General features: G+C 45.3%; 1 protein-coding gene across 2 annotated transcripts in view; it reads left to right on the forward strand.

Moving 5' to 3' along the window:
- LOC143287269 (small cardioactive peptides-like) overlaps window positions 1-20,000 on the forward strand; it is a 73,601-nt gene that overhangs the window by 188 nt on the left and 53,413 nt on the right. For both annotated transcript variants that reach the window (XM_076595215.1, XM_076595216.1), the window contains exon 1: window positions 1-268. This exon is cut by the window's left edge and continues 188 nt beyond it. In XM_076595215.1, the coding sequence (XP_076451330.1) occupies window positions 200-268 (69 nt within the window). In that variant the 5' untranslated portion in view covers window positions 1-199. The remainder of the gene's footprint in view (window positions 269-20,000) is intronic.

Consider the following 20,000-nt stretch of genomic DNA (forward strand, 5'->3'; position numbering starts at 1 on the left):
ACCAATAGTCTGCTGTCTCTTCACCAGAACATCTGATCCCTTGTCGCTCAGAGACATTGTCCCAGAATTGGGTTCAGTTCTGGTTCAGCTTGGCTGATTGAATCATCCTCAGTCTAGTCTTAGGGCATCTCTGCCTTCTTCTGTTCCAAAAGTCCATTTCTCTGATTTCGCGAAGACAACCCGAAGACAACCCGCCGCCATGGACTCTGCAACCTTCAGATTGGTCTTTGCCTTCGTTTTCGTCGCCGTCATCTACGCCGAGGTCACGGTGAGTGTCGCTGAGTGTTCGTGTTCGATTCTAGGTGTCTTTCTCTGCTATTTTCGTCTGGTCCTTTACTTAGTTTCCCTTTCAAACCATCTCTCTTTCTTCTTGTCTCAGGTGTTAACTCTCCCTCTCGCTCTCTTTCTCTCTCTGACATGATGTTTGTGTAAACTTGGGTGAGGGTAGGGTTGGAATGGGACGCTTGCGGCCCGGTGCTCGCGACCTTGTGCGAATGTTAGCGTGCGTGGCCGAAGTTATATTTGATTGAAATCACGCGTGCGTGTCTGTGTTTGCAGTCAGTGACCATGCAATTTATTTGAGATGTGTTCATAAGTATTTCTTGTCGTTTCTCGCTCCCCTTGTCTGAAGGGCGTTGCAAAGCTGAATGGACATTAGAAACTTGGTCATTGTCACCCTCCCCTCTCTCTCTTCAGCCTTTTTTCTTTTTTTTTTTTTTGTATATGTATTTTCTGGTTTTCCTTTCTCGTTTTATTTTTCTCATTTCCCCTTCTTCCTTTCCTAGTTATGTAACGTATGTAACACATTCCTATCTGGTTCTTCCCTTGTCTTTTTGTCCTATTCGCCGTGTGTGTGTGTGTGTGTGTGTGTGTGTGTGTGTGTGTCCGTTTATATGTTTTTGTGCGTGCATTCGTGCGTACGCGCGCGCGCACCTGTGTGTGTGTGTGTGAACATTCTAGTTTTGCATTCTCAGGGATAATAACTAAAAACGAATGAAAGAAAGAACAAACGAGAGACGTATTCGAACAGAAGTGAAAGAATGCCAATGGAAACGATTATCAATTAATCCTAAAACACACGCGAGCGTCATCTCCATAAATCAGCAGACTGAAGAGTTTTAGTTTCAGTTTCAGTTTTAAGGTGTCAAAGAGTGCGGACTGATTCCTGTACGCCACACCGCATCTGCATTAAAGAAAAATAAAGGAAGCAGATGGTTGATGTACGTATTGACCTGGCGCATTTCATGGGGCTTTCAGAAGTGACAGACTGATGGACAACCATAAATAAAACCTCAGGGAAGGGCACGAGAAAGTAGAACACCTTCACAATGAAAAGAAAGTCTGAAGAGTTGAGAAAATAGGGTCAGCACAGTTTATAAACACTTAGGAGTGTCCATTCATACGGACATAAATTGCATTTTGTCGTGTTAAGAGATTAGAATGAAAAAACAAACAAACAACCCCCCCCAAAAAAAAACCCCACAAAAACAACAACAACAACAACAACAAAACAACAACAACAACAACAAAAACAACAACAAAAAAACAAACAAAAAAACACGAAAGACATAAATCTTTCTTCTCATTGGAACATACAGTTTAGAAACCTCTCTCTCTCTCTCTCTCTCTCTCTCTCTCTCTCTCTCTCTCTATCTCACTGTCAAAATGTATATCTCACTGTATGTCAGAAGTTTCTGTCTCTGTCTGTCTCTCTCCCTGTCTCTCTCCCTGTCTCTCGCTTGCTCGCTCTCTTTCTCTGTATGTCTCTATCTCTCTCTTTGTCTCTACCTGTCTCTATGTTTCTGTCCCAATCTATCTCTACGCGTCTATCCCAGTCTATATCTTTGTGTCTGTGTGTCAACGTCTCAAACATTACAGATATCCTTCTATGCTCCAAACAGACCTTGTTAATACCTATGACAAAGCCTGATGTTATACGTGAATTTTATTGGCCGTTTCATAGTCTTGTTGTTTATTCGTCGAAAATTTGTGTTTATTGTTCAAATACCACTTCATAAGGGGCTATGGCCTACATGAATGAATCATTCATTCGTTCTTTCTTTGTCTTTCTCTTTAAAGATTTATAATGAAACCAGTACATTGTTGTTGAAAGCTTTTTCTTTTGACTTTTCTTACGAGTCTCGCGCATAACACGAGGTCACCACAGAAATGGTTATTTTTAACCTTTACGCCTGGAGTGTTGACAAGCTGTGTGGCTGATCACAGCAGGCAGCTGATGGTTTATCTCCCCTCGCCAAACGTGATCGTTCAGCCCTCGTTCCCAACATGCAAAGCGAGGCTTCCTTTTTCCTGTAACCAGCATGCAAAACGAGGCTTCCTCTTTCCTGTATCCAGCATGCAAACCGAGGCTTCCTCTTTCCTGTATCCAGCATGCAAAGCGAGGCTTCCTCTTTCCTGTATCCAGCATGCAAAGAAAGTCTTTCTTTTTCCTGTATCCAGCATGCAAACCGAGGCTTCCTCTTTCCTGTATCCAGCATGCAAAACGAGGCTTCCTCTTTCCTGTATCCAGCATGCAAAACGAGGCTTCCTCTTTCCTGTATCGAGAATGCAAAGCGAGGCTTCCTCTTTCCTGTATCCAGCATGCAAAGCAAGTCTTTCTTTTTCCTGTATCCAGCATGCAAAGAAAGTCTTTCTTTTTCCTGTATCCAGCATGCAAAGCGAGGCTTCCTCTTTCCTGTATCCAGCATGCAAAGCGAGGCTTCCTCTTTCCTGTATCCAGCATGCAAAGCGAGGCTTCCTCTTTCCTGTATCCAGCATGCAAAACGAGGCTTCGTCTTTCCTGTATCCAGCATGCAAAGCGAGGCTTTCCCTTTCCTGTATCCAGTATGCAAAACGAGGCTTCCTCTTTCCTGTATCCAGCATGCAAAACGAGGCTTCCTCTTTCCTGTATCTTGCATGCAAAGCAAGTCTTCATCTTTCCCGTTTCTAACACTTCAAGCAAGCTGAGTCTCATGAAGGTGCTGTGACAAAATCAGTAAGGTGCTGTATACATATGATCCAGTGTTCACCTGTGATCAGGGTTTGATGCCCCGTTTCCGCATGGTGTTGTGTTCCTGGGTTAGGCACTGTAGTATTATTTTCCTCACTCCACCCAGGTGTGATTGGGTATCTTAACTCCAGTTGGTGGAGGATAAAATTGCGGAAGGAGAAGATTTGACCCCATCTTTTCATGCCGAGCCCTGACACGTGGAAATGTGTTCACTGGCCGTGAAAGTCTGGGAGACCTTAGCCTCGTTCTCTTGTTTCCTGTGTCCTCTTTGCTACATCTAAAGCCACTCATATTCCTGTCTCCTCTTTGCTATATCTAAAGCCACTCATATACCTATGTCCTCTTTGCTACATCTAAAGCCACTCATATTCCTACGTCCTCTTTGCTACATCTAAAGCCACTCATATACCTATGTCCTCTTTGCTACATCCAAGCCACTCATGTTCCTGTTCATGTTCCACATCTAAGCAATTGTTTGACCATCAGCATGACCAAACGCGCTTAGTCAGGCCTTGAGTGCATGCTGATCTCTTCGTGTACCTATCAGAATGGATTTCTTCCATAGAATTTTGTCAGAGGACAACACTCTCGTTGCCATAGGTTCTTTTTCAGAACGTCGACTGCATGCTTCACACGGGACCTCTGTTTATCGTCTCACCCGAAAGACTAGACGCTCAGTTTGATTTTCCAGTCAAACTTGGGAGAAAGGGCGAGAGCGGGATTCGAACCCACACCCTCACGGACTCTCTGTATTGGCAGCTGAGCGTCTTAACCATTCTGAAGTTGAAGAAGAAAATGATGATGAAGATCGTTAGACAGCATTTTAGACAATTTGAATATATAGACCTATCTGTTAGTTGAATATTCAGTTTCACTTTCAGTTTCAGTAGGTCAAGGAGGCGTCACTGCGTTCGGACAAATCCATATACGCTACACCACATCTGCCAAGCCGATGCCTGACCAGCAGCGTAACCCAACGCGCTTAGTCAGGCCTTGAGAAAAAAAAGAAAAAAAAAGCGTACATAAATAAGTAAATAGATAAATAAATAATAATTTGTTGAGTATTCAGCTGGAAAGGAGTTTCATTTTACTTCCAGATATTACGAGAATTCGTGTATTAAGTGGTAGGCCTATTCGTTATCACTTGATTCGTTTAGAGATATTTATTTATTCAAGTTTCTACAGGGATCAATTTGTTTTTTCCAATTTCAATTTGTATGTTATCATTGAATAACAAAACTGAAAACACATATCTGATTAGACACGAATGATTTTATTTTTTCTAGATAAAAACAGACAGATAGATAAACAGACGCACACGCAAACTTGTGCGTAACATTTTTGCTTGTTATATTACTCCATTCTTCGGCTGTTTGTTGGTGTTGATGTTTCTCTTGAATCTGATTACTACTTTTGTTTATTTATTCAGCATATTTTCCTTCCATTAAACTGCACAAGTGTTTTCAGGCAAGTGCGATGCTATGCCAAGCAGGAGTTGTTTATGGAGACTGATTCTTTTTGGTTGTTTTTTCCATTTTGTCATTTCAAAGTGATGTGGTAATTGTATTGTACATTAAAACAACGTGTCTGTTTTCTTTTTGTTTGATAAACATCTCGTTTTGTTGCGTGGCTTTGGCTTTCCCTTGGCAACCCCTCCTCACCCTCACCCTCACCCCGCCCCCACTCTATGTCTGTCTGTCTCTTCTGTTTCTGCCTCTTTCACACACACACACACACACACACACACACACACATTTCAATAGATCTCTGGCTTTCAATGTTTAGATTAATAAATACAAACGGTGCTATTCGCTGCGAGGTATTGTTGAACAGAAGAAATGCAAGGTCCATAAAATGCGTACCGTTTTAAGCTGGGACTCAAAGTTGGAGAACTTGAACGAAACAAGACCGACGGTTCTCAAACAAAGGTAAGGGATTTTCTTTTAAATTATGAAAAGCATAATACAAAGATTAAAGAAATGAATAACGATCTTAATGACGATGTCTTTAATTGAAAAACAATAATGACGATATATATATATATTTGAAAACAACAGCAACAGCAACAACAAGGGCAATCAAGCAAAAAGAAAAAAAACAAAAAACCCCAAAAAAATAAAAACAAAACAACCAAAAAAAAAAAAAAAACCAAAAAAAAACCCCCCAAAAAAACACAACTAGAACTGGTTACATATATAAAAGCCCAAGAGCAGATTCTTGAATGTATGAGTTGTGGCCCGTGAAACGCAGGAAGGGAGTGTGAAAAAAAGATCGATATACAGAGTGATGAACGGACACACCATGACTTCTGCTGATGTGGTTGGGGCAGCAGTGAAGACATCATCACCACTCCCCTCCACTTGTCTCTGTCTTCCACCTCTCTCTGGGTATCCACCAGGATCACACCTGTCTTCCACCACTCTCTGGGTATCCACCAGGATCACACCTGTCTTCCACCTCTCTCTGGGTATCCACCAGGATCATACCTGTCTTCCACCACTCTCTGGGTATCCACCAGGATCATACCTGTCTTCCACCACTCTCTGGGTATCCACCAGGATCATACCTGTCTTCCACCTCTCTCTGGGTATCCACCAGGATCATACCTGTCTTCCACCTCTCTCTGGGTATCCACCAGGATCATACCTGTCTTCCACCTCTCTCTGGGTATCCACCAGGATCATACCTATCTTCCACCTCTCTCTGGGTATCCACCAGGATCATACCTGTCTTCCACCTCTCTCTGGGTATCCACCAGGATCATACCTGTCTTCCACCTCTCTCTGGGTATCCACCAGGATCATACCTGTCTTCCACCTCTCTCTGGGTATCCACCAGGATCATACCTGTCTTCCACCACTCTCTGGGTATCCACCAGGATCATACCTGTCTTCCACCTCTCTCTGGGTATCCACCAGGATCATACCTGTCTTCCACCTCTCTCTGGGTATCCACCAGGATTATACCTGTCTTCCATCACTCTCTGGGTATCCACCAGGATCATACCTGTCTTCCACCTCTCTCTGGGTATCCACCAGGATCATACCTGTCTTCCACCTCTCTCTGGGTATCCACCAGGATTATACCTGTCTTCCATCACTCTCTGGGTATCCACCAGGATTATACCTGGCCAGTCTTGGATATTGTCGTCCCGCTTCTTCCTCTGTCGTCATTGTTCGTGGCTTTCTCTGACTGTCCCTTGTAAGACCGAGAATTAGGAGCAGGAATTCTGTTAACTCACTCAGTACGGCCAGTCCTCTCTTCTCCTCTACACAGACCCCTCGGATGTTCAGTGGGTGTCTGAATGACCCAACCTTTAGCTTCCGTCGTCAGAATTGTGGTATTCTTTGTCAACATTCACCTCTTCAGTATAAGAGCCTTCCGCTTGCAATATTTTGATGATGGTAATTGGGGTGAAACGCTGTTAACGTCGTCTCTTTCGCCGTTCGTATGGAGAGAGTTAAATGTCCCGTCACACATATCGGTGATTGAAAACCTTTTGCTAGAGTTTTAATATATACGTTTGAGTATTATCGTTTAGAAGAGAAGATAGAGAATGAAAAGTTTTAAGAACAACACAAATGAAATGGGGTGTCATGCGAATCTGCACATATAGCCAGTTACATAAGACACAGCAGTAAATATTTACATGGCTGACAACAATATCAATAACCCAGTATTGATGATGGTATGGATACTTGTATAGACACCTATCCTCGGTTGAAGACCAAGCTCTAATCGCTTTACAAACACGGAGTCATTTGCATAACAGACTGCCTATCTATGTAGAGCCAACTGACAGCTGCCATTGGGCGCTCATCATTCGCTTCATGTGTCATTCAATCAGGTTTCAGTCACACACACATATACTCGCATAGACATGTGACATTTGACGTGTAGGACCATTTTGTTTATTTACTCCGCCATAAAGGCAGCCATACTCCGTTTTTGGAGGCTGGGTATGTTATTGTTTCCATAATCCACCGAACGCTGACATGGATTACAGGATCTTTAACGTGCATATATACACGAAGAGGGTTCAGGCACTAGCAGGTCTGCACATATGTTGACCTGGGAGATAGGAAAAATCTCCACTCTTTATCCACCAGGCGCCGTTACCGGGATTCGAACCCGGGACCCTCAGATTGAAAGTTGAACGTTTTAACCACTCGGCTATTGTATCTCTTCTTGCATTCGTAGAAAAAAATCCGATAGAAAGAAGATAAACCCCAGACTTACCCACCCACCAAATACACACACACACACACACACACACACACACACACACACACACACACACACACACACACACACACACACACACACACAGAGAACACCACAGGAAAACAAAAACAACAATAACAAACAACAACAACAACAACAACAACAAAAAACACACCCAAAAACAAACAACACCCCCCCCCCCTCCCCAAGAATGCCAAATAATCAAATAACGAAACCACCCAGACAACTAAGGAAAAACTACCGTTCACAGACTCCTGGACGGAATTAAGATGAACATGAAACAGATACATACTTCCTGTTGTCATGGCGATGATAATGGTAGTCAGTATTTTTAGAGTCTGAAGGGTTAAAGAGTGGAGAAAGGGAAAGTGACAAATTGTTGTCTGCGATCCCAGACAAAACAGTTTCTCCGAAATCGTGAATAACAAATTGAGACAAAACATTGTTTTGTTAGACTGTCCCCAAACAAGACATTGAAGCAAATCTAAGTGCAAATAATAACATATTACTCTGGTGTGTGTGTGAAAGGTTCATTTCCAAACCCATTGATAGATTTCAGTCAATTTCTTTCGGACTCCTCTGTTGTAGTGGTAAATAAACACGACGCTTTTAAATGGTCAATGTTGTAATGAAGCGATAAAAAAGCAGAAAAAGCGAAAACATTAGTGTAAAACCTTTTGACTGAAATTGAAGGGCAGCATCAACCCCACCCCCCTTCATCTTCTGTTGGTCTGGGTCAAGGGGTGGCTTGGTTTAACTCACTCAGTACGGCCAGTCCTCTCTTCTCCTCTACACAGACCCCTCGGATGTCCAGTGGGTGTCTGAATGACCCAACCTTTAGCTTCCGTCGTCAGAATTGTGGTATTCTTTGTCAACATTCACCTCTTCAGTATAAGTGCCTTCCGCTTGCAATAGTTTGATGGTGGTAATTGGGGTGAAACGTTGTTAACATCGTCTCTTTCGCCGTTCGTATGGAGAGAGTTAACCGAACACAGATGAAATGACAGGTCCCAACAGGTTCCTGTCTCAATCTAAACAGCAGCAAGAAAAAACAGCAATAAAGAAAAAAATCTCAAACTGCTTTATAACAACACATCAGTCGGACACAAAGTAGCCCCCCCTCACCCCCCCCCCCCCCACACACACACGCATGTATGTATGTATGTATGCATATATGTATATATCAAAGAACACACACACACACAGACAAATACACACACACACACACACGCACACACACAGTACAACCAGCATTATTCAACATCACGACTGAAGTGACGCTGGCACGTTGTGATAAGACCAACACTGCAGACATGCACGTTGTGATAAGACCAACACTGCCGACATGCACGTCGTGATAAGACCAACACTGCCGACATGCACGTTTGTGATAAGACCAACGCTGCCGACATGCACGTCGTGATAAGACCATCACTTCAGACCTGCATTTTATGATAAGACCAACACTTCAGACCTTCACGTTCTGAAAAGACCAACGCTGCCGACATGCACGTGGTGATAAGACCAACACTGCAGACATGCACGTTGTGATAAGACCAACACTGCAGACATGCACGTTGTGATAAGACCAACACTTCAGACCTTCACGTTCTGAAAAGACCAACACTTCAGACCTTCACGTTCTGAAAAGACCAACGCTGCCGACATGCACGTCGTGATAAGACCAACACTTCAGACCTGCATTTTATGATAAGACCAACATTTCAGACCTTCACATTGCGATCAGACCAATACTTCAGGCGTTCATGTTGTGATAAGACTAACACCTCAGACATGCACGTTGTGATAAGACCAGCACTGCAGACCTGCACGTTGTGATAAAACCAACACCTCAGACCTGCACGTTCTGAAAAGACCAGCACTGCCGAAACGCATGGTGGCTGTATTTGCAGACAATGGTTGATGGTGGCTGGGTTGAAGATTTCTGGTGGAGCCTGTCTCGCTGAGGTTGTGGAGAATGGGGGTGGTGGGGGTGGGGTGGACTGTAATGGCAAGGAACTGGGTTGTAATTCTACGCGTATTGGTCATTCATTTTTCAGTGGTTGGGGAAAACATGCTTGTCTCTAGTTGTCTCTGTGTGGGTTCTATGTGTGTGTGTGTGTGTGTGTGTGTGTGTGTGTGTGTGTGTGTGTGTGTGTGTGTTTCTTTTCCATAATTTTGCAATTTTGTTCCTATAAATGGGTATCCGAGTTTGTGTGTGTGTGTGTGTGTGTGTGTGTGTGTGTGTGTGTGTGTGTGTGTGTGCGTGCGTGCGTGCGTGCGCGCACGCGCGCGTCATTTCTGAATGATCGTTATTGAGGGTAAAATTTAAGAATAATGGGGAAAACCAATACAGCAGTTTTTTTGTTTTTTTTTTACATCTTGCCCTCAGAAAAAGAAAATGTAAACACACACACAAAACAACAACAACAACAACAACACACACACACACACACAGACACACACACACACAGACACACACACACACACACACACAAGCGAGCAAACAAAAACAACAAACAAGCAAACAAACAAACAAAAAAAACACACCAAAAAACAACAAAAACAAAAAAAACAAAATCAAAAACATAGAAGAGACAGACTTAATGTCCACTGATTTTCTGTCTGTTCATTTTCGCGCTCCTATATGGTCTCTCTCTCTCTCTCTCTCTCTCTCTCTCGCTCGTTCTCTCTCTCTCTCTCTCTCTCTCTCTGTCTCTCTCTCTCTCTCTCTCTATGTCTCTGTGCATCTGTATCTCTATCTCTCCCCCTCTATCCCTCAGTCTCTCTCTCTCTCTCTCCCTCTTTTTCTCCCCCTCTCCGTCTCTCACTTTACATCCCTCTCCCTCTTACCTCCCCCCTCTCTCCCTCTCAGTCTCTCTCTGTCTGTGTATGTCTCTCTCCATGTCTCTCTCCCTCTCTCTTCCTTCCCCCACCTCTCTCTTTCGCCACCCCCTCCCCCCACCCCTCACCCTTGTTTCTAAGTGCGCGTTGCGCAGTGTGCGATATGCAGAGGTGACAGATGATGTTTGTAATATAGCGAAGGTATTTTTTTTGTATTTTGTATTTTGTATTTCTTTTTATCACAACAGATTTCTATGTGTGAAATTCGGGCTGCTCTCCCCAGGGAGAGCGCGTCAGCGCCACCCTTTTTTTTTCTGCGTGCAGTTTTATTTGTTTTTCCTATTGACGTGGATTTTTCTACAGAATTTTGCCAGGAACAACCCTTTTGTTGCCGTGGGTTCTTTTACGTGCGCTAAGTGCATGCTGCACACGGGACCTCGGTTTATCGTCTCATCCGAATGACTAGCGTCCAGACCACCACTCAAGGTCTAGTGGAGGGGGAGAAAATATCGACGGCTGAGCCGTGATTCAAACCAGCGCGCTCAGATTCTCTCGCTTCCTAGGTGGACGCGTTACCTCTAGGCCATCACTCCACATGGAGATTGGGCTGACGATCGGGTACGTTGGATCATTTCTAAAACATAAGAATACACTAAAAATTGGGTGCGTTCGTTCATTAAACAAATACAGTCTGAACATTTGATGTTGCTCTCACACCCTTCTGGGTCAGTTTGCTGTGTAGCCGAAAAGATGAAGAAAAAGAAGAATAAGAAGAATAAGAACAACAACAACAAACAAAAAACGACAAAGAAACACAGCAATATATGTATTATGCACATGAGCGTGACGCTATAGCCTAGTGAAGCACCACTTTGGCTGTCAAACGTCTATTCGGCGCGCTCGCACATGGACAGAGATTTTTCATTTGTTTGCCTTTCATCTTGTTTCTTATAAGAACGTTTGAATGAAAAAAGAAATTGAGTCGCAACAAAAAACAGAAGATGAAAGAAAGGAGAATGGGTCGTGGGAACATCCGCCACCCTCCTTTGCGCTTCTCCTGAAGACAGAAACCTCTCTGTAGTTAATGAAAAAACTGGAAAATAGAATCCTCTCTTGATAGAAAAATGACAGAAACCTCTCTTGACAGAAAACTGAGATAGAAACCTCTCTTGACAGAAAACGGAGACACCAGAAACCTCTCTTGACAGAAAACTGAGACAAGAACCTATACTGAAGTCAGAAAAGCTGAGATTCAAACCTCCCCTGAGGACAGAAGACTGAGACAACAGAAACCTCTCCTGGAGACAGGAAGCTGAGATAGAATCCTCTCCCGAAGACATCAATGTCCTTTTATATATTCGTATATATTTTATTATTTATTCATTCATTTACTTATTCATTTTATCTTTCATTTTCAAAATTAGTGCTTTTCCTGCAGATCGCCCCTACAGTGACAGAATAATCAACATTTGATTGTGGTCACTCTGTGAAAGAGAGGAAGGAAGCTGACACAGATACCTCTAATCACCACAGCCACCACACCTCTGTGCTGACACAGATACCTCTAATCACCACCACACCTCTGTGCTGACACAGATACCTCTAATCACCACACCTCTGTGCTGACACAGATACCTCTAATCACCACAGCCACCACACCTCTGTGCTGACACAGATACCTCTAATCACCACACCTCTGTGCTGACACAGATACCTCTAATCACCACACCTCTGTGCTGACACAGATACCTCTAATCACCACCACACCTCTGTGCTGACACAGATACCTCTAATCACCACACCTCTGTGCTGACACAGATACCTCTAATCACCACAGCCACCACACCTGTGTGCTGACACAGATACCTCTAATCACCACAGCCATCACACCTGTGTGCTGACACAGATACCTCTAATCACCACAGCCACCACACCTCTGTGCTGACAGAGATACCTCTAATCAGCACAGCCACCACACCTGTGTGCTGACACAGATACCTCTAATCACCACCACACCTCTGTGCTGACACAGATACCTCTAATCACCACACCTCTGTGCTGACACAGATACCTCTAATCACCACCACACCTCTGTGCTGACACAGATACCTCTAATCACCACACCTCTGTGCTGACACAGATACCTCTAATCACCACAGCCACCACACCTCTGTGCTGACACAGATACCTCTAATCACCACACCTCTGTGCTGACACAGATACCTCTAATCACCACACCTCTGTGCTGACACAGATACCTCTAATCACCACACCTCTGTGCTGACACAGATACCTCTAATCACCACAGCCACCACACCTCTGTGCTGACACAGATACCTCTAATCACCACAGCCACCACACCTCTGTGCTGACACAGATACCTCTAATCACCACAGCCACCACACCTCTGTGCTGACACAGATACCTCTAATCACCACCGCACCTCTGTGCCTGTCCATCCCGACGTCCCGAGAGAAAGGAGGAACCATTCTGATACAACACGGCTGTGGACAAAACAGTCTGCCCATAACAGGGTCGTCAGCTCACCACGCTGCTCTCTTACCGTTGCTCTCTACAAGCTAAATCTATCTCGCTGCACTTCTCCGTTGCTCTCTACAAGCTAAATCTATCTCGCTGCTCTCTTACCGTTTCTCTCTACAAGCTAAATCTATCTCGCTGCTCTCTTACCGTTGCTCTCTACAAGCTAAATCTATCTCGCTGCACTTTTCCGTTGATCTCTACACGCTAAGGTTACCGCGCTGCTTTCTTTCCTATGCTGTCTTCAAGCTAAATTTACCAAGTTTCCGATGCTCTCTTCAAGCTAAATTTACCACGCTGCTTTCTTTCCGATGATCTCTTCACGCTAAATTTTCCACGCTGCTTTCTTTCCGATGATCTCTTCACGCTAAATTTTCCACGCTGCTTTCTTTCCGATGATCTCTTCACGCTAAATTTTCCACGCTGCTTTCTTTCCGATGATCTCTTCACGCTAAATTTTCCACGCTGCTTTCTTTTCGATGCTCTCTTCAAGCTAAATTTACCACGATGATGCGCTCTTCCAGGTCGGTCCACCACGTTTTACCAACGCGCGTTTCGCTTTGTGAATGTCAGTATGTTCGTTTGACCCACGCCCTGTGCACCAGACTACGGTGCTGTTTTACGTCCACATACACTTTGATTGGGTTTGTTAACTCTCTCCATACGAACGGCGAAAGAGCCGACGTTAACAGCGTTTCATCCCAATTACCATCATCAAAATATTGCAAGCGGAAGGCTCTTATACTGAAGAGGTGAATGTTGACAAAGAATACCACAATTCTGACGACGGAAGCTAAAGGTTGGGTCATTCAGACACCCACAGGACATCCGAGGGGTCTGTGTAGAGGAGAAGAGAGGACTGGCCGTACTGAATGAGTTAACGGCATTAACTAACGTCTGCTAAAATGTGCATTATAAATCTGAATTGCATAATTAAGAGCATGCGTCCAGCATTTCCTAAATCTTTTGCCCGTTTACGAAGGCATCTTAAATCTTTTTTCAGGCATTCGTTTCTGCCTGCAAATGGCTGTTCTTTGCACTCTTCGTGTTCAACAACAGCTGCATGAATGCAGATTCAGTTTCAGCTTCGATTGTCTTATCACTATTGTGTTATTCGTAATATTTTCAGTTTGCAGTCAATAATTTTCAGTCGGATGAATTAGAAAAATGTAGTATATCCATACAAAAACCATGGCCTGGCTCTAGTTTAGAGGATGGAAGCTGAAAAAAAAAAAAGGTTTCTTTCACGAAATGTGAGCACTACATCACCTGTCGGCGAAACAGACGTGGGTGCCGGGTGCCTCCGCGACACGGACATGAGTGTGTGGGCGAGAGGACCGTGCTGAGGAGGACCCTGCTGACAAGTTGAAGGGAAGAGGAAGGGTGTAAGCCCACGATTTCTCGCAACCCCACGATTAATTTCGGTTATGGTTATACACATTGGTTCAGCCGCCTATATTTTCTCCCCCTCCACTAGACCTTGAGTGGTGGTCTGGACGCTAGTCATTCGGATGAGACGATAAACCGAGGTCCCGTGTGCAGCATGCACTTAGCGCACGTAAAAGAACCCACGGCAACAAAAGGGTTGTTCCTGGCAAAATTCTGTAGAAAAATCCACATCGATAGGAAAAACAAATAAAACTGCATGCAGGAAAAAATACAAAAAAATGGGTGGCGCTGTAGTGTAGCGACGCGCTCTCCCTGGGGAGAGCAGCCCGAATTTCACACAGAGAAATCTGTTGTGATAAAAAGAAATACAAATACAAACAAATACATTGCCTTGATTTCGTTGTTTGCTATCGATTTCCATGTTGAATTTGAGGTCGATGTATCGCAGTGATCCATCTAAAGTGAAATAAGATAAGTAGAAGTGTTTCAGTTTCATTACTACTGATGTCTTCGCTAACGCCACTGTCATTATCATGATGGTCGCTGTCGTCGCCCGCCCCCCCCCCCCCCCCGGCCCCCGCCCACTCCCCCCCCCCCCCCTTTATCTTTTCCTCTCTCTCACTTTTTTGTCTAAGATTTGCATTGAGAAAAGACAAGAAAGCAACTCCGGTGATAAAGGAAATATTTTTGACAAATATCAGGGGGATTTCCCACGCTTTCTCACACATTGTGGGGGCGCCCCCTACGATATCTCGCAATTGATAGAAAACGTGGGAGGGGAACGACCACGTCTTTCTCGCAGTCCCACGATTTATCTCAAAGTGAGAGAAACCGTGGGATTGCGAGAAATCGTAGGCTGTGAAGGGTGCTGGTTTGGGAGAAGAAGCATTCGCGAAACGTGTGGCAACTGTCCCAACAGTCTCATCAAGCCTTTCTCTTCCCGTTGCTCTCAGCTATAAGGCCTGCAATGGAGAGGTATGTGGCTGTGCTCTGTGCATTCTCATATTGCAGTCATTATTCTTATCGACCTCATCCACGTCGGTCTTTTCGCGATTTGCTTTCAAAGCTCCCTATAAGCATGAATATGTTGCGGGTAAACAAAAATTCTTAATGTCTCTTCTGGGGTATCTTTTGCGTATGTTGATGTTCGTCAAGAGTCTTCAGTGCACAAGTGAAGGTGTCAAATGGAGGGAATCAGAACGGATTTGGATTTCACAGGTTTTTATTTTTATAGGGAATTTCTGTCGTTTTCTTCTGTGCTTTTTATTCATCTGTCTGCAAGCTGAAGGAAAGTGCCAAGCCGTGCTGGTCTGAAAATGTATGTCCGTGTCTCGTCATAAGTTACAACACTCGCCTGTAGCATCGCAATCGGATTGTACTGTATTGCATTGCATTGCAGTGTATTCTATTGCATTGCATTGCGTTGATTTGCACTATATTGTATTGTACTGTATTGTTGTGTTGTGTTGTGTTGTTGTATTGTACAACAACAACAATAACCACTACTACTAGTACTACCACGACCACTTCAACTCTGCTACGGACAAGTATCTCAGTGTCTCATTTTGTTCAGTCGCGTGAATGCGTTTGCATGTGTGTGTGTGTGTGTGTGTGTGTGTGTGTGTGTGTGTGTGTGTGCGCGCGCGTGCGTGCGTGCGTGCTTGCGTACGTGCATGCGTCCGTGTGTGTGTGTGTGTGCGCGTTGGGGGGGGGGAAGTGCAATAGCATATACGCATGTGTACACGTGTACATGAGAGCGCACACGCACTCGAGTGTCTATTCATGTTTTTTTTTTTTTTTAAATATCACGAATCAGGACGGGTTCACCCCATCAGTTGATAATTGATGAGGACGCAGAGGCCGAGGACGACCACCCTCCCCCCGTACATCCCCCTCCCTGCCCCCCAACCCCCACACTCCCCCCACACCCCCATCACCACCCCACCCCCAATGCCCGATGCCCCCATTAAGAGGTGGTGAAGAGTGTAAGAGGGAAAAGCTGCTTTCTGCGCCAAAGCCTCATCCAGACTCCCCCCTGCCCTGCTGACGTCCAGAAAGCCTGATAGGCACGTCTGATGAGTGTTTGAAATATTGATGTAGGTGTTCCCCCGGGGAACAGCTGTTGATGATGCGCTTTGCCGTGAGGGCTGGGGGGCGGGGGGTAGGGGGTGAGAGGGGGTGGGGGGGTGGGGAGACCTTAGCCGTCCAGGCAATCCGTGCGTGTGAGGTCAGTCTGCCAGTCAGGTCGTTTGGCTTCTGTCTGCCGATCGTGGAGTGTAGGTTGTCACCTCCGTAAGTCATGGCTTAATGTGAAAGATTTAGGCTGAGGGGGACAGAGATAGAGAGAGAGTGAGAGAGAGTGAGAGGGATTGGGAGAGAGAGAGAGGAAAAGAGAGAGAGGCACAGCGAGAGAAGAGAAAAAGAAGGGGAAAGAGAGAAGAGAGAGAGAGAGAGAGAGAGTAACCGACCGACAAACATAGGCAAAAAGGAGCACAGACAATGGGAGACAGAGATATAAACAGAGAGACAGGGACCGAGAGATAGATAAAGAAAGAGAGAGATAGAGACACACACACACACACACAGAGAGAGAGAGAGAGAAGGAGTAATTCTAAACCCCATCGTTGTAATCTTTTATCCTGGAGTCACTGTTCTGTACTGACCGCGAAAATTCTTTTGCCGTCTATGTTATTTCAGACTTAAAAAAAAAAAAAAAAATTACGCCGGTTTCCGAAACCCAAATTCTTTTTAATCTGTTGTAGAGTCACCAACTCTGTACATTCACACGTTGATAGAGCATGACCATAATAATAATAATGATAATAATAATAATAATGGATACTTATATAGCACACTGTCCAGAAATCTGCTCTAGGTGCTTTACAAAAACGCATTGTTAACATAAAACATTACATCTATGTTACATACACACACCAAAATATGACTACACACACACACACACACACACACACACACACACACACACACACACACACACACACACACACTGCGTACATACATTTTAACAATACATGTGTATCTAACAGCTACCCTAACACATACGCACACATAGGCAGGCACAAACTTACATAAACGCACGCGCACACAATACACATTCATATACATGCATGTAGTTATGCACACATACATATGTATACATACATAGTCAAGCACAGCTAACGCAAAGGAAGTGGACCTGCCACAATTGAACTTACTGCTGAGGGAAAAGGTGAGTTTTGAGACGAGATTTAAAAGATGCGAGGGAATCAGAATGACGGAGGTTATCAGGGAGCTTGTTCCACGTCTTTGGCGATTGAAAAGAAAACGATCTGTGTCCATAGGTCTTACTTCTGACGTGAGGTATCCTGAGAAGTCGAGTATCAGAGGAAAAACGGAGCTGGTGAGACGGGGTATAGATATGGAGGAGTTCAGAAAGATACTTGGGGCCAGATCCATTGACTGTGGGTCTTTGTGACCATGACAGATATTTTGTCAATCCCCAGTTTTGTACAAACCATCAAGCAACAAACCCCTGTCTTTGAAAGAAGGGTTTTTACAATGTATGGATGGCAGTGAATGAATATGTGTCATCATCATAACGGCAGACTTTCTACACCTTCCAAGGAAAAGATCTCTGATTTTGTAAGCTTAGCAATTTATAATGGAGATAGAAATAAATTCCAGTCTATGTAACTTCAGTATATGACGCCACACTCTCTCTACAAAGTATATATATGTAAAAAAAAAATAAATAAAAAATACAGTGACTATTCTTTAAGAAGCTGTCAAGAGCACAAATTAAATCTTTCCTCAATGAAGCACTCTTCACTTTGACAACCCCAAAAAACAAAAACAAAACAAAACAAACAAACAAACAAAAAGAAAAGAAAAGAAAAAAACAAGAAAAGAAAAAAAAAAGAAAAAAAAAAAAAAAAGGAAAGCCAAACCGTACTGAAGCACTCGAAGAGTTAAAGGTGGGATGAAAGGATATATCAGGGTATGACCATCCGTGACCAGTACAAAACGGTTCCCATTTAAAGGGAGACAATGTCACAGGAAGGGAACTCCCAAAAGAGACACTGACAGGGCAGGCAAATCTGAAGCAACAAGGGAGACAACGCGTGTCCTCTAATGTAGTTGCGGCCATTACAGACGGTCGATGAGGCCCCAGCAGTCGCGGAAAAAAACACTATTCATTCCACCAAACTGCCCCTCCATCTTCCCCCTCCTTCTCTCGCCCTCCGTTCCCCCCTCTCCCGCCCCCCCCCCCCCCTCACATGAACCTCTCCCCCCCCCCTCTCATCTGCCGGAGTTGTTGGTACTTTTACTGTCCATCCATTTGGATTTTGGCATGTGTCATCATCATAACGGCAGACTTTCTACACCTTCCAAGTCCATCCATTTGGACTTTGGCATGGATGTTAGTACATCTATTGTCCATCCATTCGGACTTTAGCATGGCTGTTAGTACTTCTGCTGTCTGTCAACCTGCTGTTCATACTGTTTCTCCCTCTGGACGTTGATATGGCTAGGAAGAAGGTGGCTGGGGGTTGTTTTAAAAGCACGCTTCTGAAAACATTATATATATATATATATATATATATATATATATATATATATAAAATTTCCCCCAGCCCTTAAAGGTTGACAATTGGGAAATAATTCAAAGTCCCCAAAAGGCGGGGGAAAGGAAGCGAGGACACGGGGACACCGGAAGGAGGTGGAACTGTCTGAGAATGGAGCAGAAAAGGGGGGGTGGGTGGGGGATGGGGGGGGGGGTAGGGTAGATGGTTAAGAGCGACTGTGAGGTAGATGATGGGCTGGGGGGCTTTGTGGGTCTGTGAGGTAGGTGAGGGGGGGGGAGCTTTGTGGGTCTGTGAGGTAGGTGAGGGGGGGGGGGGGGCTTTGTAGGTCTGTGAGGTAGGTGAGGGGGGGTAGCTTTGTGGGTCTGTGAGGTAGGTGAGGGGGTAGCTTTGTGGGTCTGTGAGGTAGGTGAGGGGGGGAGCTTTGTGGGTCTGTGAGGTAGATGGGGGGGGGGAGCTTTGTGGGTCTGTGAGGTAGATGAGGGGGGGGGGAGCTTTGTGGGTCCGTGTGGGAGGGACTGTGAGGTAGATGAGGGGGGAGCTTTGTGGGTCTGTGCGGGAGGGACTGTGAGGTAGGTGAGGGGGCGGAGCTTTGTGGGTCTGTGAGGTAGGTGAGGGGGTAGCTTTGTGGGTCTGTGAGGTAGGTGAGGGGGTAGCTTTGTGGGTCTGTGAGGTAGGTGAGGGGGGGGGAGCTTTGTGGGTCTGTGAGGTAGGTGAGGGGGGGGGAGCTTTGTGGGTCTGTGAGGTAGATGGGGGGGGGGGGGAGCTTTGTGGGTCTGTGAGGTAGATGAGGGGGGGGGGGGAGCTTTGTGGGTCTGTGTGGGAGGGACTGTGAGGTAGATGAGGGGGGAGCTTTGTGGGTCTGTGAGGGAGGGACTGTGAGGTAGGTGAGGGGGCGGAGCTTTGTGGGTCTGTGAGGGACTGTGAGGTAGATGAGGGGGGAGCTTTGTGGGTCTGTGAGGGACTGTGAGGTAGATGAGGGGGGGGCTTTGTGGGTCTGTGAGGGACTATGAGGTAGATGAGGGGGGAGCTTTGTGGGTCTGTGAGGGACTGTGAGGTAGGTGAGGGGGGGAGCTTTGTGGGTCTGTGAGGGACTGTGGGGTAGGTGAGGGGGGGAGCTTTGTGGGTCTGTGAGGGAGGGACTGTGAGGTAGATGAGGGGGCGGGGGGGCTTTGTGGGTCTGTGAGGGACTGTGAGGTAGATGAGGGGGGAGCTTTGTGGGTCTGTGAGGGACTGTGAGGTAGATGAGGGGGGGGGGGAGCTTTGTGGGTCTGTGAGGGACTGTGAGGTAGATGGGGGGGGGGAGCTTTGTGGGTCTGTGAGGGACTGTGAGGTAGGTGAGGGGGGGGGGGAGCTGTGAGGGTCTGTTAGGGAGGGACTGTGAGGTAGGT

The sequence above is a fragment of the Babylonia areolata genome, chromosome 11 (genome assembly GCF_041734735.1).
Source record: "Babylonia areolata isolate BAREFJ2019XMU chromosome 11, ASM4173473v1, whole genome shotgun sequence".
Classification (NCBI taxonomy): Eukaryota; Metazoa; Mollusca; class Gastropoda; order Neogastropoda; family Buccinidae; genus Babylonia; species Babylonia areolata.